Genomic DNA, 17,400 nt, shown 5'->3' on the forward strand with positions numbered 1-17,400 from the left:
CGTTTTGTGCGCGAAAAGCCTGGTGTAGTGTGGCCGTCAGTCTCTGAGACACATCTAGGGGCCGCAATCTGCATTCAAAGATTTTCCTAGAAGCTTTGTCATTAGTCGATTTGCCGATTTTCGACCAATGAGAAAGCTTCTAGGAACATCTTTGATTGTGGCCCCTAGATGTGTCACAGAGACTAAATCTTTTTTTTCCTTTTTACTAAATCACAGAGACTAAATATAAGATTTTAGTCGACTAAATCGACAATTGATTTAGTCGACTAAAATGTATTTTGGCGGGCCTTGATGCAGTCGGAATGGCTGATTTTACACAAAATAGCCGATCGGTTGCATGCTGAAAATAGCCGATCTACAAGCTCACAACGTGCCGCGTGTGAGCTTGTAGATCAGCTATTTTCAGCATGCAACCGAGTGTAAAATGACTTATACTTAAACTAAAATGTTAGGAAGGGACTAGTGGACAAGAGGTCCACTAGTCCCTTCCTAACATTTTAGTTTAGTTTTTATCTGTTGACGAAATTGTCAATATAATTAGTCATCATAGCTTAGTTTTCATTTAGTTTCCATTTCGTTTTCGTCAGTGAAAAAAAGGTAGTCGATGAACATTTTTCGTCTTAGTTTTTAGTCGACTAAATCAACACTGAACCACACCAATGCAACTCGTTACAACTTAATGAGTTGCATTGGTGTGGTTGACATTTAAAAAAAAACCTGCCGCGACCCTTTGGTGTGGTTTGGGCTTTAGACCTGCAGTGCAGGGAGCTATAAGGCTTTAGACATGGCAGTGCAGGGAGGTATAAGGCTTTAGACATGGCAGTGCAGGGAGGTATAAGGCTTTAGACATGGCAGTGCAGGGAGGTATAAGGCTTTAGACATGGCAGTGCAGGGAGCTATAAGGCTTTAGACATGGCAGTGCAGGGAGGTATAAGGCTTTAGACATGGCAGTGCAGGGAGGTATAAGGCTTTAGACATGGCAGTGCAGTCAGAGGCGTCTGGGAGAAATGCGAGGCCCTGTGCGATATGTCGCACAGGGCCGTAATACTTACTTTTAATACTTACTTTTGCCTTCACTTTCCTATTTGTTATAAATATTAAGTATCACATTTGCTTGATTGCCTGCAGACAGTTTGTGATCGATCAAAATTCAATTAGAAAATTGTGAAATCATGACACTGACTGACTGGACTGACAGGGCGGCTCCATGCCGACTGCAGCAACTGCGAAGGAACGGGCTGCGATGCGATTATTGTTTCTTAAAAAAAAAAAAAAAACACTGCCTAGCGCGAAGCCTCGCCTGCGCGAGGCCCTGTGCGGCCGCACCATTCGCACTACCCTAAAAGCGGCCCTGAGTGCAGTACAGGTTGCTTTAACACTTTGAGGGCATACTACGCGTTACCCGCATTTTAATCAAATATTCTACGCTGCAGAGATTGTTTCATTAACTTTAGATCGCTGAAGTATTTGGGCTTTTGATCGGCGAAAGTCCGGCGAAAATAGGTTCCTCCGTGTGTTATTTTCGATCGCACCACCCGCCATCTTGGTACGCCACAAGACGGGTGCATAAGACCCTCCTCCATGAGGCCGTGTCTTCCGTTCACTTGCATTGGACTCAAGAGTTTCTTTTTAATTATTAAAATACAGCGAATTAAACGCATTAAACAAATAGCGGGAATGTCGTATTACGCAGCGGGGGAACACTGGAGTAAACAATTAGCGGCCGTCAAACTGTTTTAAGGACATACAAGGTAGAGGGAGGAAAAGAAAGGTCAGAACTTACGGATGTCGATGCGTTGCTCAAGGGGCAGAGGGTTGCTAGTTCTAGACACCAGTTTAGATAGACAGGTGGCAGCGAGCAACTGGGAATACGATGACTGTGGAGAAAAACACGGTTTAAGTCAAATACACTCAATACTTTTTGGAACAAAATTAAACGTTTGTTCTTTTTCTGTCCACTTTGCATGATCTACTAGCATCCATCGACAATAGTACTGTAAAAGGTGCTGGTGCTCATGGTGGATAACAACAGAAAACTTTTCCCAATTTATTTAGTCATCATGCCAATTATTTCCTCACCCCGCAGCACATTTGTCACTTCTGTTGTGTTCGTATATAGACGCTCGACAAAGCCGAATACACCGCGGTAGATTAGAACGCAGGGGACAGGCACACGGTGCCACCTGAGCGCCCCGGAACACTTGTTTGATCTGATCAAATTGCACCATCAACACATCGACGAATTAAACAGGAAATTATATTGCAACGCATGATTATATGAAGCAGCTCTAATTGAAGCCACAATAGCCAAGTAGGTGCCAGTGATGATGGAGTAAAACTCACACTGCCTCTCTCCAGTAGTAGCTGACATTTGCTCAGACAGTCGGGGCTGTTGGTAAACTCCACCAATGCTTTCTCTGCCTGGAGTCGGACATCCGTGTCTGTTGTCTCGTATAGCTGCTTACATAGGATCTCCAGCTGGGCAAGGCCCTGGAAAGACACACAGACACGTTATACATAGGATCTCCAGCTGGGCAAGGCCCTGGAAAGACACACAGACACTTTATACATAGGATCTCCAGCTGGGCAAGGCCCTGGAAAGACACACAGACACTTTATACATAGGATCTCCAGCTGGGCAAGGCCCTGGAAAGACACACAGACACTTTATACATAGGATCTCCAGCTGGGCAAGGCCCTGGAAAGACACACAGACACTTTATACATAGGATCTCCAGCTGGGCAAGGCCCAAATCAATTAATTACCAGATGCATTATTATTATCTGCGGGGGTCCGCTATAACTGCCTCTGTGTCAGTTTCAGTGCAGTAGTTTAGGTAGGAACAAAAATTATCTAAGGCGGAACTATTGTGTTCAGAGTCGTTCGTTTCCGCCCGGACATATTTGCGACGCGCACACACACACACACACATGCATGAGCTGCACGCACGCACACACCACACACACAGTTTGAACATAGATATATAAATAATAGAGATGGCACCGGGATTCCCCTCCATCCATCCAGTGCCCGCTCTCTATTATTTATACATCTATGTTCAAACCAAGTGGAAGTGTGTAGGGCGAGGAGCTACTTTCAAAAAGGGGGACACACATACAAAAGTGGCTGGTTGGTTACAATAAGGTCAGACTAAAGAGGTCCTTTGTCCACCAGTCGACCTTGAGGCTTAATCAGGAGTTGTAGTAGCCACAGGGTAATCTAAGCGGTGGACATTGCTCTTGTCTTCATGTCTTTATGTATGTTTATTGTCTTGTTCTTTGTGTTATGTCAAATGTGTGTATATGTGTTCTGCATACTTGGCTGCTGCGTCGCAAGACAAATTTCAGTGTGAACTGACAATAAAGTACTATATCATATCATATCATCTGGGGACCCCCGACCTCAATGTGCAGGTGTGGTGAGGTGTGCAGAAGCTCTTAACACAAGCAGCAGCAAACTGAACATGGTGGGGTGGGGCGGCGGTGGCTCAGGGGTGGAGTGGCTGGATGGTAACCGGAAGGTTGCCAGTTCGATCCCTGTGGGCTCCCCCAGAGTCAGTGTCGAAGGGTCCTTGAGCAAGACACTGAACCCCTAATTGCTCCTGATGTGCTGGTTTAGTTCCTTGCATGGTTGCCACCGCCATCGGTGTATGAATGTGTGTGTGAATGGGTGAATGTAATGCACAATCTATGTAAAGGTGTGTGAATGTGTGTGTGAATGGGTGAATGTAATGCACAATATATGTAAAGGTGTGTGAATGTGTGTGAATGGGTGAATGTAATGCACAATATATGTAAAGCGCCTTGGATAAAGGCGCTGTATAAATGCACCATTTACCATGGTGGGTCTAGCTTTATGATGAGTTATGAGAGAGATTTTTGAACATTTCTGAAAAATGTGACCTAAAAATAGGGCTGAGCGCGGCTGGAGAAGTTGGTAATCTATTGTTTCATCTACCTGATGTCTGTTCCATCTACCTGATGTCTGTTCCATCTACCTGATGTCAGACAAGGATTAGATTGCTCAGAATAAGGTGTTGAGGTGAACAGTTTTAAAGCAGGTCCCTGGAGATGCAAGTTTGTTTTGACTTATTTTGTGCTGCAGCCAGACACTACCTTGTAACCTCACTACAACTCCACACACGCTCTGATAACACTAGACGCTGTAGTAGATCAGTGCTTTTCTTTTCATATCATAATCAAGTCCCATTATTTATTTGGCATTTGAGCCACAGACAACCGTTTGATGAGATTTAGGCGCCTCTCAGACCCAAAACCAAAGAATATTTTGTCATCGGTGGATAAGATTTCGTCCACAATTCCATGCTGTATTGATGTGGTGCCATTAGGAGAGATGACAGGCAAAAGTTGATCAAAAATAACAATTCTACTACATTCTCTCTAAATGTGTAGACTAGACTTCCTGTAAATTAAGTGATGCAGATTTTGAATAATAATTTAACTCTTACGAGTGTAAAATGAAGCTCAAGGGTTTCACTCAAGAGTTAAAAAGGTCCATTTGGTTACCAACTAGCTGTGGAGCACCTGGAACCCCCTCAAGGCCCACTGGTGGTCCCCGGACCACTGGTTGAAAACCACTGTAGATCTGTAAGACCACAGTGGATACAGATCCCAGGACTTATTTTTTGTTATCCCTTTTAGTCTAAATGTCTGACTGTGACTTTACATTTCAAACTAATAAAGTATTCAATCAAAAACCAACAAAATGGTGCCTTTATCCAAGGCGCTTTACATAGACTGTGCATTACATTCACCCATTTACACACACATTCATACACCGATGACAGAGGAAACCATGCAAGGCAGAAGGCAACAACCTGCACATCGGGAGCAATTAGGGGTTCAGTGTCTTGCCCAGGGACACTCCGACACTAACTCTGGGGGTTCAAACTGGCAACCTTGCGGCTCCCATCCTGCCACTCTGCCCCTGAGCCACCGCCGCTCCGAACACAAAGCGAAAATCAAACTGGACACGGTGACCTACGGTGGCCCACGGTGACTACTGTGAGAGAGAGCAACAAAGTGAACAGCAGCACTTCTGAAGCACACAATGATATGATTACACCCAAAATGTCACGAATAAATACATCAGTATCCTTCATATCCCGGTCACACACACTTGTCATCGAATTGACGGACCGATCAAAGGAAGAGTTTTTACACTCCCAGTCTATTAAAGGAGACGCTGCCTGTTGCAACAAGAACTACAAGGTCAAGCATTGAATCAAAAAGGAACAAAGGTCATTTACAAGCTTGTTTTTAAAGCATCGCCGGTTCAAAATGCAACAATGTATGTATCCCTGAACTCATAGGCTATGCTTACCCGTTCCGTGATTTCTGATTTGTATATGTATTTTTTTTTTTTACACCCGTTCAAAATAACATAACCATTTACAATAGATTAATAACAAAATGTGCTATATAATCCTACAATCCAATATGAAATCAAGGTATTTTGTAATAAATGTTATAAATATATCTCTCTCAAGCTGTGCACTGTCCTGCCACTGAACTGTTTTCATTTGGTCATCATAAACCAGGCCAGTGGTTGTTAAGTCGGCCCAGGCCAGGCAGGGACCATCGAGGTTCATTGAGGGGGTTAACCCTAACCCAGGCCAGGCAGGGACCATCGAGGTTCATTGAGGGGGTTAACCCTAACCCAGGCCAGGCAGGGACCATCGAGGTTCATTGAGGGGGTTAAAGTCGGCCCAGGCCAGGCAGGGACCATCGAGGTTCATTGAGGGGGTTAACCCTAACCCAGGCCAGGCAGGGACCATCGAGGTTCATTGAGGGGGTTAACCCTAACCCAGGCCAGGCAGGGACCATCGAGGTTCATTGAGGGGCCCAGGCCAGGCAGGGACCATCGAGGTTCATTGAGGGGCCCAGGCCAGGCAGGGACCATCGAGGTTCATTGAGGGGGTTAACCCTAACCCAGGCCAGGCAGGGACCATCGAGGTTCATTGAGGGGCCCAGGCCAGGCAGGGACCATCGAGGTTCATTGAGGGGGTTAACCCTAACCCAGGCCAGGCAGGGACCATCGAGGTTAATTGAGGGGCCCAGGCCAGGCAGGGACCATCGAGGTTCATTGAGGGGCCCAGGCCAGGCAGGGACCATCGAGGTTCATTGAGGGGTTTAACCCATTTAGACCTGAGGACGATTCTACAAATGCCTTCTAAATCATGAGTTTTCTGAAAAACCTATGTTTTTATGTCAGTGGTGCTCAAACAATTTCATGTCAAGGACCCCAAAAATTATATGTAATTGGCCGCAGACCCCAATCTGACAATATGTTGTTCCAGGGACCCCCCAGAAGCAAAGATTGATTTAAAAATGTTTGCTCTGAACGAATATATATTCCAAATTTGCGCCACATTTTCACAATTTTTCAAAAATAGCAGACCTACAAGCTCGTAGCGCGGCACTCGGTGCCGCGCTATGAGCCTATAGATCTGCTATTTTTCAATAGCTAAAGCATAGCATAGCGCCTAAAACACCAAAAGGACGTTTTAATTGCATATGAAATAATCAGTATTTTCAACAAGAGCCAGTCACAGAATTCGAAGTCATCGATTTTGGCGCAACGCTGTCTGGCGCATTGCCAGAATTTAAATTTCCTATTTCAGTTATAGAGACTGTGGGATTATCAACACAGCCTAACATTTAGCCTCAATTTACATTTCACTTCACTATTCCTGGGAATGTTTTCAAAACGGCTTCAACATTCTATCTGCCACTGTTGTTTTAAGTATCCCTGCATCACTCCCTCATCATTCACAAGTGCTCAAAGCGCTTTACAATGGTTCATTCATTCATACATTGGGAGGTGAAGCAGCGAACAGTGGACGCCAGCGTCACTTCCCACATTCACACACCAATAGGTGGCGAGCTTACACCGACCAAGTTCCAACTCATTGGAGGCAATGTAGGGTTCAGTGTCTTGCCCAAGGACTAGGAGTCAAGGACACTTCGACGTGTGGACAGGAGGAGCCGGGATTCGAACCGCTGACCCAGGGATCATTGGACGACCTGCTCTACCTCCTGTGAGCCACAGCCGCCAGCAGCTCCCGGTACGATTACCAGGACTGGAAGGAATTGAATGACCAACATTCACCCCTCCCTTACCTCAACACATGTGCCTTGCATGTACAGTATGTACCTTTGAGCAAGGCACTAAACCCCCAACTGCTCCAGCGGAGCTGCTCAGTGGCCATGGTCAACAGTGTAGTTGTGTAGACTGTGGTTGTACATGGGTGTGTGTGTGTGCGCGTGATTGTCATTTCTAAACATTTTCTGAAAAATGTCACTGAACAGTATAGGGCAGGCTATATGGCACGCTCTAAATAGCAACACTGGGCTGAACAGTAGTACTAGTAATGGATTGTTCTGCTACATGATGTCAGACAAAGATTAGATTTAAAAACATACAGTATATATATATGTATGGTGGGAACTGGTGAAGGTGAAGTGTTTGAAAGCAGACAAACTGCTTTATCTTGCGCCACCCCTTACCCCTAAACTGATTTTGCACTGCAGGCTTAGGCAAGTCAGATTTAACCTTATATTTAATATTATTGTGGGCTTGTAGATCTGTTCAAGCTGTTACTTACAATCGGTCCGATTGATTAAATCGGACCAATGCCGATTAATCAAAGAACAACTTAAATCGTCCGATAGTGCCGATTAAAGGAGAATTCCATGCTAGAAGGCTTTCTTACCTTTATTTGTAGTTGTTACGTCCCCACCAAAGAGGTCCAGGTGTTTTGTGCAAAAGCGCATTATTGGCTATTTCCCCTACCATAAGCCCTCAATGAATTGAATGGAGCTATGGGGCGTTGTGCTAATTTGCTTATTTCCATCGCTCAAAAATGTATATATGCTCTCTTCATAATGTAAATAGTGTCCCAAGCGGCACACTTTACTACTTATTTCGATGGAAATAAGCGAATTAGCACAAAAACCCAACCCCCATTGAGGGCTTATGGTAGGGGAACTAGCCAATAATGCACTTTTGCACAAAATAACACATGGACCTCTTTGTTGGGGACGTAACAACTACAAATAAACTAAAAGGTAAGAAAGCCTTCTAGCATGGAATTCTCCTTTAATCTCCCATCACTACTTGATGACGTGATTAACCATTTAAAAAACGCAGCTTGTAGTGACAGCACGCCGAAGCATCATGGATGCATTGATGCTGGAGGCCGGTTGGTAAAAAAAAAAAAAAAAAGGCTAGAATAATAAAGATACAAAAGATGTCAGCGTCATGCGGAAGTGGAAGGGAAGGGGCCCTTTTAACCCATTTTGACCCGAGGACGATTCTTCTAAATCCTAAAAGTTTTCTGAAAACCCTATGTTTCTATTCAGTGGTACTCAACCTTTTTCATGTCAAGGACCCCCAGAATTATCTGTAATTGGCCGCCGACCCCACATCTGAAAATATGTTGTTCCAGGGACCCCTCCAGAAGCAAAGATATGAGTTAAAAACGTTCACTCTGAAATAAAATATATTCAAAGATTTGCGCCACATTTTCCCGATATTTCAAAAATAGCAGACCTACAAGTTCATAGCGCGGCACTCGGTGCCGCGCTATGAACTTGTAGATCTGCTATTTTTTCAACAGCTAAATCATAACAATGCTTAAAACACCAAAAGGGGTTCCCGTTCAGAATGGGTTAACCACTTAATCCCCGGCCCCATGCTTTGTCCAGCGTTGAAGACCATCAGCCACAGCAGCATGGAGCACGCACTGCTCCGGTTGAGCTGACCACGTGAAATCATAAATTTGCGCAGCAGCCAGCAAGTATACAGCCACACCTACAAATAAGTAATTTTACAATTGATTGCACATTTCCCAACCCCCCCAAAGAAAACACGATTTATTCTTTTGACAGCACCAACCAATGGAGAAATAAGGGACTCCCCAGAAGCAAAGATTTGAGTTAAAAACGTTCGCTCTGAAAAAATATATATTAAAAGATTTGCACCACATTTTCAGGATACAAAGAAAATAGCAGACCTACAAGCTCGTAGCGCGGCACTCGGTGCCGCGCTATGAGCTTGTAGATCTGCTATTTTTCAATAGCTAAAGTATAACATGATGCTTAAAACACCAAAAGGGGTTCCTGCCCAGAATGGGTTAATCCATATCTATAAAAAAGAAGACATGCTTCTCTTATATTTTCTTCAATCCCACCCATATATTCAGACTAGGCTGGCAGGAGGGAGAAGTGCCGAGTCATACAGTACATAGCCAGAAAGACCGGAGATGTGCTACTGATAAAAACTGCTGAGACGATAAAAGGGGGCCATCCAAAACTGGGAGTGCATGGGAGAATAGTGTCTTGGATTGTGGAAGAGAGTATATGGGTGGGTGTGTGTGTGTGTGTGTGTGTGTGTGTGTGTGTGTGTGTGTGTGTGTGTGTGTGTGTGTGTGTGTGTGTGAAGGCTCTTGCTGGGTTACCAGTAATGCTATAGTATGTGATCCGTTTTGATAACGGTGATAATAAGACAGGTGCGAGACTAGGCCAGGCCCAGCATTAAATTGATGGTCGGTCCGAGGATCAAAAGCAATCCACTCGGTGTCACTTTTTGCACTTTTGCAATGACTGTAAAAAGATTCAATGTGTTTGCAATTCAAAGAGCCCCCCAACATCTGTTTGTCAGTGTGCAAGCACTTTCTGTTGTTTATGGAGTGGACTTTGATCATGGCAAGCAAGCATGCATCTCTTCATCTCTAGGGTATTATTTTTTTGTGAGAGCATGTCTATAAATGGTAAATGGTGGTGTGTTTATATAGCACCTTTATCCAAGGCGCTTATAGATTGTGCATTACATTCACATTCACACACCAATGGCTATGTAGGGAATGATGGACAATGTGTGTGTAAAACAAGTATAGATAACCCAAACACAACTCTGCTAGGTCCAGATAAGAGTTTGGTTGCCACTTTCCAGACCCAACCCCATACCCAGTAACCCAACCAGCATCTCCTCCACGACATGCATTTGATTACACCTTCCCACCCCTGCTCAAACTCGCTCAACCCCCCCCCCCCCCCCCCAGAGAAATTTACACCTACTTTTAAAATACACAAAGTTGCATAACACAGAGTGTTCACAAGTCGATGCTCATTATTTTTAGCCACCACAAAACAATTAACAGTGACACTACTACTTCGATCCATCACTTCAGATCACCCCAGGAGGCACTTTGAAGTTTCATAACAGTGATTTGAAATGTCTTGAGCCGAGGCCAATAACTGGACCGCCTGCCTGCGTCATGTACTATTATTTATTTGGCTTTATTTGGAATGCGTACTACAAGTACTAGCATGAGGTTGCCATGTCTGTGATAATTACAAATGACTGGGGTTAAACTGCCTTAATCGAACTAATATATACAAAGAAATTCAAAGTAGTAAAAAAAAAATGCCATTTTCACCATTTTTGAACAGAAACAAAATCAACCGTTTCTCCATTATTTGAAAACGTAATCAATAGAATAATCACTAAGAGAATAATCAATAGCTGCCGTCCTAGTCCCCAGATAACAAATAGGGATTTATGCCAAGTCACCGTTGGGAACATTCTCAAAGAAACAAACATGATGTAACTTCAGTTAGAAAGGTCCATGTATGATGCATTCATTTGATCATCCTACCAGCAGTGATGTGTCAAAACTAGTACTCAGTGCACTGCCTGTTTCTAAAACTAGTACTCATTAGTGTACTGCCTGTTTCTAAAACTAGTACTCATTAGTGTACTGCCTGTTTCTAAAACTAGTACTCATTAGTGTACTGCCTGTTTCTAAAACTAGTACTACTCATTAGTGTACTGCCTGTTTCTAAAACTAGTACTCATTAGTGTACTGCCTGTTTCTAAAACTAGTACTACTCATTAGTGTACTGCCTGTTTCTAAAACTAGTACTCATTAGTGTACTGCCTGTTTCTAAAACTAGTACTACTCATTAGTGTACTGCCTGTTTCTAAAACTAGTACTCATTAGTGTACTGCCTGTTTCTAAAACTAGTACTCATTAGTGTACTGCCTGTTTCTAAAACTAGTACTCATTAGTGTACTGCCTGTTTCTAAAACTAGTACTCATTAGTGTACTGCCTGTTTCTAAAACTAGTACTCATTAGTGTACTGCCTGTTTCTAAAACTAGTACTCATTAGTGTACCGCCTGTTTCTAAAACTAGTACTCATTAGTGTACCGACTGTTTCTAAAACTAGTACTCATTAGTGTACTGCCTGTTTCTAAAACTAGTACTCATTAGTGTACTGCCTGTTTCTAAAACTAGTACTCATTAGTGTACTGCCTGTTTCTAAAACTAGTACTCATTAGTGTACCGACTGTTTCTAAAACTAGTACTCAGTGTACTGCCTGTTTCTAAAACTAGTACTCATTAGTGTACTGCCTGTTTCTAAAACTAGTACTCATTAGTGTACTGCCTTTTTCTAAAACTAGTACTCATTAGTGCACTGCCTGTTTCTAAAACTAGTACTCATTAGTGTACTGCCTGTTTCTAAAACTAGTACTCATTAGTGTACTGCCCGTTTCTAAAACTAGTACTCATTAGTGTACTGCCTGTTTCTAGAACTAGTACTCATTAGTGTACTGCCTTTTTCTAAAACTAGTACTCATTAGTGTACTGCCTGTTTCTAAAACTAGTACTCATTAGTGTACTGCCTGTTTCTAAAACTAGTACTCATTAGTGTACTGCCTGTTTCTAAAACTAGTACTCATTAGTGTACTGCCTGTTTCTAAAACTAGTACTCATTAGTGTACTGCCTGTTTCTGTTTCTGACTCAGATTTTTTTGAATGAGACATTAGCATACATTAACAAACCAGTGTTGATTTCGTCGACTAAAACTAAGATGAAAAATGTTCGTCGACTACCTTTTTTCACTGACGAAAACTAAGACTAAGACTAAATGTATTGACAATTGTCAAATAAAAACTAGACTAAAATGTTAGGAAGGGAATAGTGGACAAGAGATCCAGTATAAGTCATTTTACACTTGGTTGCATGCTGAAAATAGCTGATCTACAAGCTCACAACGCGTCGACGCGTTGTGAGCTTGTAGATCGGCTATTTTCAGCAAGTGTAAAATCTGTCATTACGACGGCATCAAGGCCCGCCCAAGATACACTTTAGTCGACTAGATCAGCCGTAGATTTAGTCGACTAAAATCTTGTGATTTTTAGTCGACTAAAACTAGACTAACACTAAGACATTCATGGTGACTAAAATGTGACTAAAACTAAAACTATTCAAAAGACTGACTAAAACTAAAAATTGCTGCCGAAAACACTGTAACAAACATCAACCCTGTTACTGTATGGTGGTACATGTGCTTGACACCTGACATACAGCATGACATGATGTACGTCCTGGTGTCACACTGGATGTGAATCAGAGTGAGCAGCAGGTGCAACACGTGGCCGATCCTAACAACACACACCATGAGTTTGTTTCCGATTCATTAACTAGACCACTGGTTCTCAAAAAGGGGGTCCGGGGACCACCAGGGGTCCTTGGGGGAGGGGGCTAGTGGGCTACCAGGGTGCAGGGGATCCGCAGCAAAATGACTTAATATAGCGTCACATTGAATCATTTGACTATTCAACATAGCAGATATTAAATTAAATGGTGCATTTATATAGCGCTTCTACCCAAAACATAGATTGTGCATTACATTCACCCATTCACACACAGAAGGCGGAGGAAACGATGCAAGGGAAGGCACCGACCTGCATATTGGGAACAATTAGGGGTTCAACTTCAGACAGTCTTGCTCAAGGACACTTCGACATCATCTCTGGGGGAACCCAGGATCGAACTGGGAAGAGGGAACCTTGCAGTCCCCCATCCAGCTGCTCTACCGGCCACTTTACCCCCTGAGCCACATGAGCTTGTAGATCTGTTATTTTTGTATTCATTTTTGCAGTGCAAATCTTTAAATATATATTTTGCTTCCGATGTCCCTAGCACAACATATTTTTGAGATGGGGGTCCGCAGCCAAATACATTGGGGGTCCACCGTCCTTGACATGAAAAGGTTTGAGAACCACTGCATTATGGAGGAAGTCACTAGTAATGTTGCTCTGGAGAGGGAAGTCTGGAGCTCTCTGGTGGAGCTGTTGCCCCCGTGACCCGACTACGGATATAAAGCGGTTGAAGATGGATACTGTAATATAGCTGTTACATAGCATAGACAATAGACATCAATGCTGTGGTTAATGAAGTATAGTGAGGGCTGATTTAGCAGAACTCATGACTCATGTACACAACTACACAACAGAAGAGATTAAATCCCGGGTTCACACTTGTTGTACGATAGTGTCGTGTGCCGAAAATAGCCGATCTACAAGCTCAACAAGATGCATGGATACCTTTTGTTCATTTTCAGCAAGTCCCACCAACGTACAACGGAGTATACATTTAGCAAGCCATTATCCTACGGTGCAGCAGTGCCATTACCCTAAGCAGCAGGAATACCTTATTTTCTATACTTCACTTCCTCGTCTGCATGTCGGCAGTCATGTGCAGATCTGATCTGACAAAAGACTTCATTCTTAGCTGCATTATCCGCAGCATGCACATACCTGCCGCTATGTGGACCTACCCATGTGTTGTTAACACCTTCACACCTTATGCTTAACCTCACGCTGTATCTGCTCGTCTAATTCTGTACATGTAATGTAGTCAGACATCAAGATTGATTTATTTTTTTCGTCCTTTTTTTCCCCCTCTCTGCTCTGCTCTACGCAAAACAAAAACAAATGTCAACCACTTCTTTCACACATTGACAATAAAGTTGATTCTTCAACCTGTTATTCAAGCCTAGCCCAGCATCCCGTCAGACAGCGTGACTGAAACGCCGGTCTCTCTTTTTCATCTCGTACTCCCCGTCACTCTCTGTCAAATGCTCTGGTGACTTTATTTTAACACCTGCTTTTTTTTGTTTACCCATTATGACCACAAGGCACAAACCATCCTAACCCTGAAAACACTTTGAATACGCGATCGGTGAACTTCATCAGGTGCAAGGAGGGCGACTCTGGAGCAGATGTGTACCTGTTAAACCACGGGACATCGGGGCTGACAAACAGAACGCTATGTTGTTGTAGCAGGAATCAAGACTATTTCACAAAAAACACCATGGGAAAATAATGCAATATTAGGTGTAAGAAAAGAAGAACTCCATAGTACAGCGAGCACACGCACAAATATTCCAATTCTTTTGAGTACAAGGCACAGGGTCGCATTGCCCCTTCCCGTTTGGATGCTGGTAGATGTTAGGAATGGTGGGACAACAGCGTATGCAGATAAACTTCACCAACTGTGCAGAAGGGGTACAGTTGGAGGCCATCGATATTGTCCTTTTCTTTTTGCTGAGGTTTGCGTGATCTGCGCAAAAGGACAGTTAACCCATTTTGGGCGGGAACCCCTTTTGGTGTTTTAAACATTGTTATAATTTAGCTATTGAAAAATAGCAGATCTACAAGCTCATAGCGCGCCACCGAGTGGCACGCTACGAGCTTGTAGGTCTGCTATTTTTGAAGAATCGTGAAAATATTTATTTCAGAAAACTGGAGGATTTAGAAGGATTTTTTAAAGTTTTGAGGTCAGGCCTAAATGGGTCAAATGATAAGGGACAATATCGGTGGCACCCAACTGTATGTCAAATTGTTGTCTGTTATTAAAACACAGGGGGAACTGTTCCGCCTTCCTTTCTTCCAGGTGAACTGCAGGTGGTCTCAACATTTCAAAAACATAGAACACTGGCAACACTGAAAAGACTCGCTCACTGGATAAAAAAAAATACATAATATAATAAATAATATAAGGAGTTTTGCTTTATTTTTGTATGCAGTGAGCGAGTCTTTTTCTTTGCCAGTGTTTGTCTATGGTATCATTACTAAATTCACCGATCGCTGTGTGTGTGTGTGTCTGTACTATTCCGGGTCATTAATGCATGTTGGGACGGCTTCCGGGTCACACGGACACAGATTAATACTGGGACACACTTTTCCGCGTAACAGACCCACACGGGGAAATTCCGCGTAACACACCCACGGGGAAAACAACTCGGACGGGGCATGTTAACGTGAACACACGCGCTGTTTCGACACCACACTGAACATCATTTGCTGTTCATATATTCAGAACGGGTAAGGACTAGTTTATAAATATGAATTTAAATTAGCAAACCTCTTGCACCACCTACAGAACCACAGGTGCATCAGAGAAGACCAAAGGTCGACCGAGGTAGAAGGAAAGAGTCGACTCCTGACCTGCACACTGTCTTGCAACATTTAAAGAAAGTAATGGTAATCACAACAGCGTTGGTCCAGACAGAGAGACCGTCATCAGGTCGGGAGACCATCTTAAATAGGCTGTCTAACCTACGATGAATAAATGAAGTATCAAGCATAAATCTCATCTCATAAATGGCAACAATATAATTTACATACAGAGTAGATGATCAGGAGAAACTGCCATCAATCAATTTGCTATACTATACTGACACACGGTGTATACCTACCATCCCCTTAGCTGTGGTGGCTGTGGTCGGCTGTTAAGATTAACAAAGCCAGCAGGCAGTGCCACAAAATGACTTCAGGCAACATTTTTGTTCCATTTAGACCGATGATCGCAGCGATTCGCAGGGAACCGCTCGTAAGATGTCATTAAAGTACATTATTATGAATCAGCGTGAAGACTTAAGAGTAAGACCTCATCATCTGTGACTAAAATGTACAGGCAACATTCGCAAACAAAGGTCAGCCCAGCTCTGCTGCAACAAGACATAATAGGTCCAAGAATAGCCCATGAAGTGACTGTAAATAATGTCAACTTCCTAAGTGTTTATGTTCTGGTCGGCCACCTAATATGAATTTAGTAGAATATTGTGACATGTGCTCATCATGCCAGCCAGTAATAGTCCCTCAGACGTGAATGAAAGTCGTATTGGATTTAGAGAGGATAATAATAAGCCTGTAAATCCAATGATCATCTAGTCTGCTTATTGGCCTGTCATTAAGTCAACCAACCAGGCACAGGCATTTCTAGCCGCAATATGCAACACTAGCTTTTTTATAATGGGATGAATCTAGAGTTGCAATTCCCTCCATTGACATCCCATTGATCCATTCCAAATTGCATTCACGATCTGCGTGTATTAAACGATGTCAAACTCACCAACATTGCAGCTGTAGGGAAAACTTGAATTATCCTCTTTCAAACTGCAAAGTGTTTGTTTCACAAAAATCCACCGTAGACATGTTATGAGCTACTTTCTGTTAAGAAATTCTGTGCCGTGATATTAAGAGTTTGGAAGCACTCGTTTTTATTAAAGGGTCTTGCTGCTGCCTCCTCCATTATGTGGAAATTCGAAACGGGTGGTACGCAGGGCCGTTCAGTGACTTCGACAAGCGCTTCCAAACCCCAACACTTAGAAAAAGAATCACCCGCACAGAACTTCTTGACAGAAAGTAGCTGAAAACATGTCTACGGTGGATCTTTATGAAACAAACGCTTTGCAGTTTGAAAGAGCTTTCCCTACAGCTGCAATGTTGTTGAGTTTAACGTTACAACATTACTACAAGCAGATCGGAAATGTAATTCGGATCAATGGGATGTCAATGGAGGGTATTGCAACTCTAGATTCATCCCATTATTTAAACAACAATCTAGTGTTGCAAATTGCAGCTAAAGGCATTTCCACATCATATTCATAACAAATACCATTACATACATGAAAGACAGACAGAGTCCCGGCCTAAACCATTCATTCATTGCATGAGTATCGTGTTCGTATAAGCAAGGGACATCCACAATGAAAACAAGCCCTCTGGCTTTTGGTTTGGTGTGTTTTAACCTTTTAACTAACAGATGTAGGCTATAAATAGGTATATTGAATGCATTGTTGTCAATTAAAAAAAAAGCATCAATGTAATTACAAATGCCCTTTGTTTATCTCGTGGCTTGTCATCAAAAGGCCACCAGCTCACATTACAATAGCAACTTTACACCAAAACGTGTCCAGGAAAATGAGGAGAGGGAAAAAAAAAACCTGGAAGCACTGAAGCGCATTATGATACTACTACACTACTACAGTACAGGCTCCCATGTTGCCATCAGCAACCATGGAGACACACACACACAGACCATGTGAAGTGAACATGAGCACAAGCCACACCACACACACAACACAAACGTCTTGATATTCAATCTTAATCACTTAAATAATATTAAATAAACAGCCACTCGAAACCTAAACCAACACACACAACACAACCACCACCGCAGAACAGACTTCGTTCGTTCTTTCTTAGGAGGAGGTGGTTTGTGTTGTTGCGCGGGAGAA

The 17,400-nt window shown here is 42.9% G+C and overlaps 1 protein-coding gene across 3 annotated transcripts in view; it reads right to left on the reverse strand.

Moving 5' to 3' along the window:
- The window catches only part of xpo7 (exportin 7), a 68,220-nt gene that overhangs the window by 49,228 nt on the left and 1,592 nt on the right, over positions 1-17,400 (reverse strand). For all 3 annotated transcript variants that reach the window (XM_079524369.1, XM_079524368.1, XM_079524367.1), the window contains exons 2-3: positions 2,344-2,490; positions 1,784-1,877 (exon numbers count right to left, since the gene is read on the reverse strand). In XM_079524369.1, the coding sequence (XP_079380495.1) occupies positions 1,784-1,877; positions 2,344-2,490 (241 nt within the window). The remainder of the gene's footprint in view (positions 1-1,783; positions 1,878-2,343; positions 2,491-17,400) is intronic.

Source organism: Electrona antarctica, assembly GCF_951216825.1.
Source record: "Electrona antarctica genome assembly, chromosome: 16".
Taxonomy (NCBI): domain Eukaryota; kingdom Metazoa; phylum Chordata; class Actinopteri; order Myctophiformes; family Myctophidae; genus Electrona; species Electrona antarctica.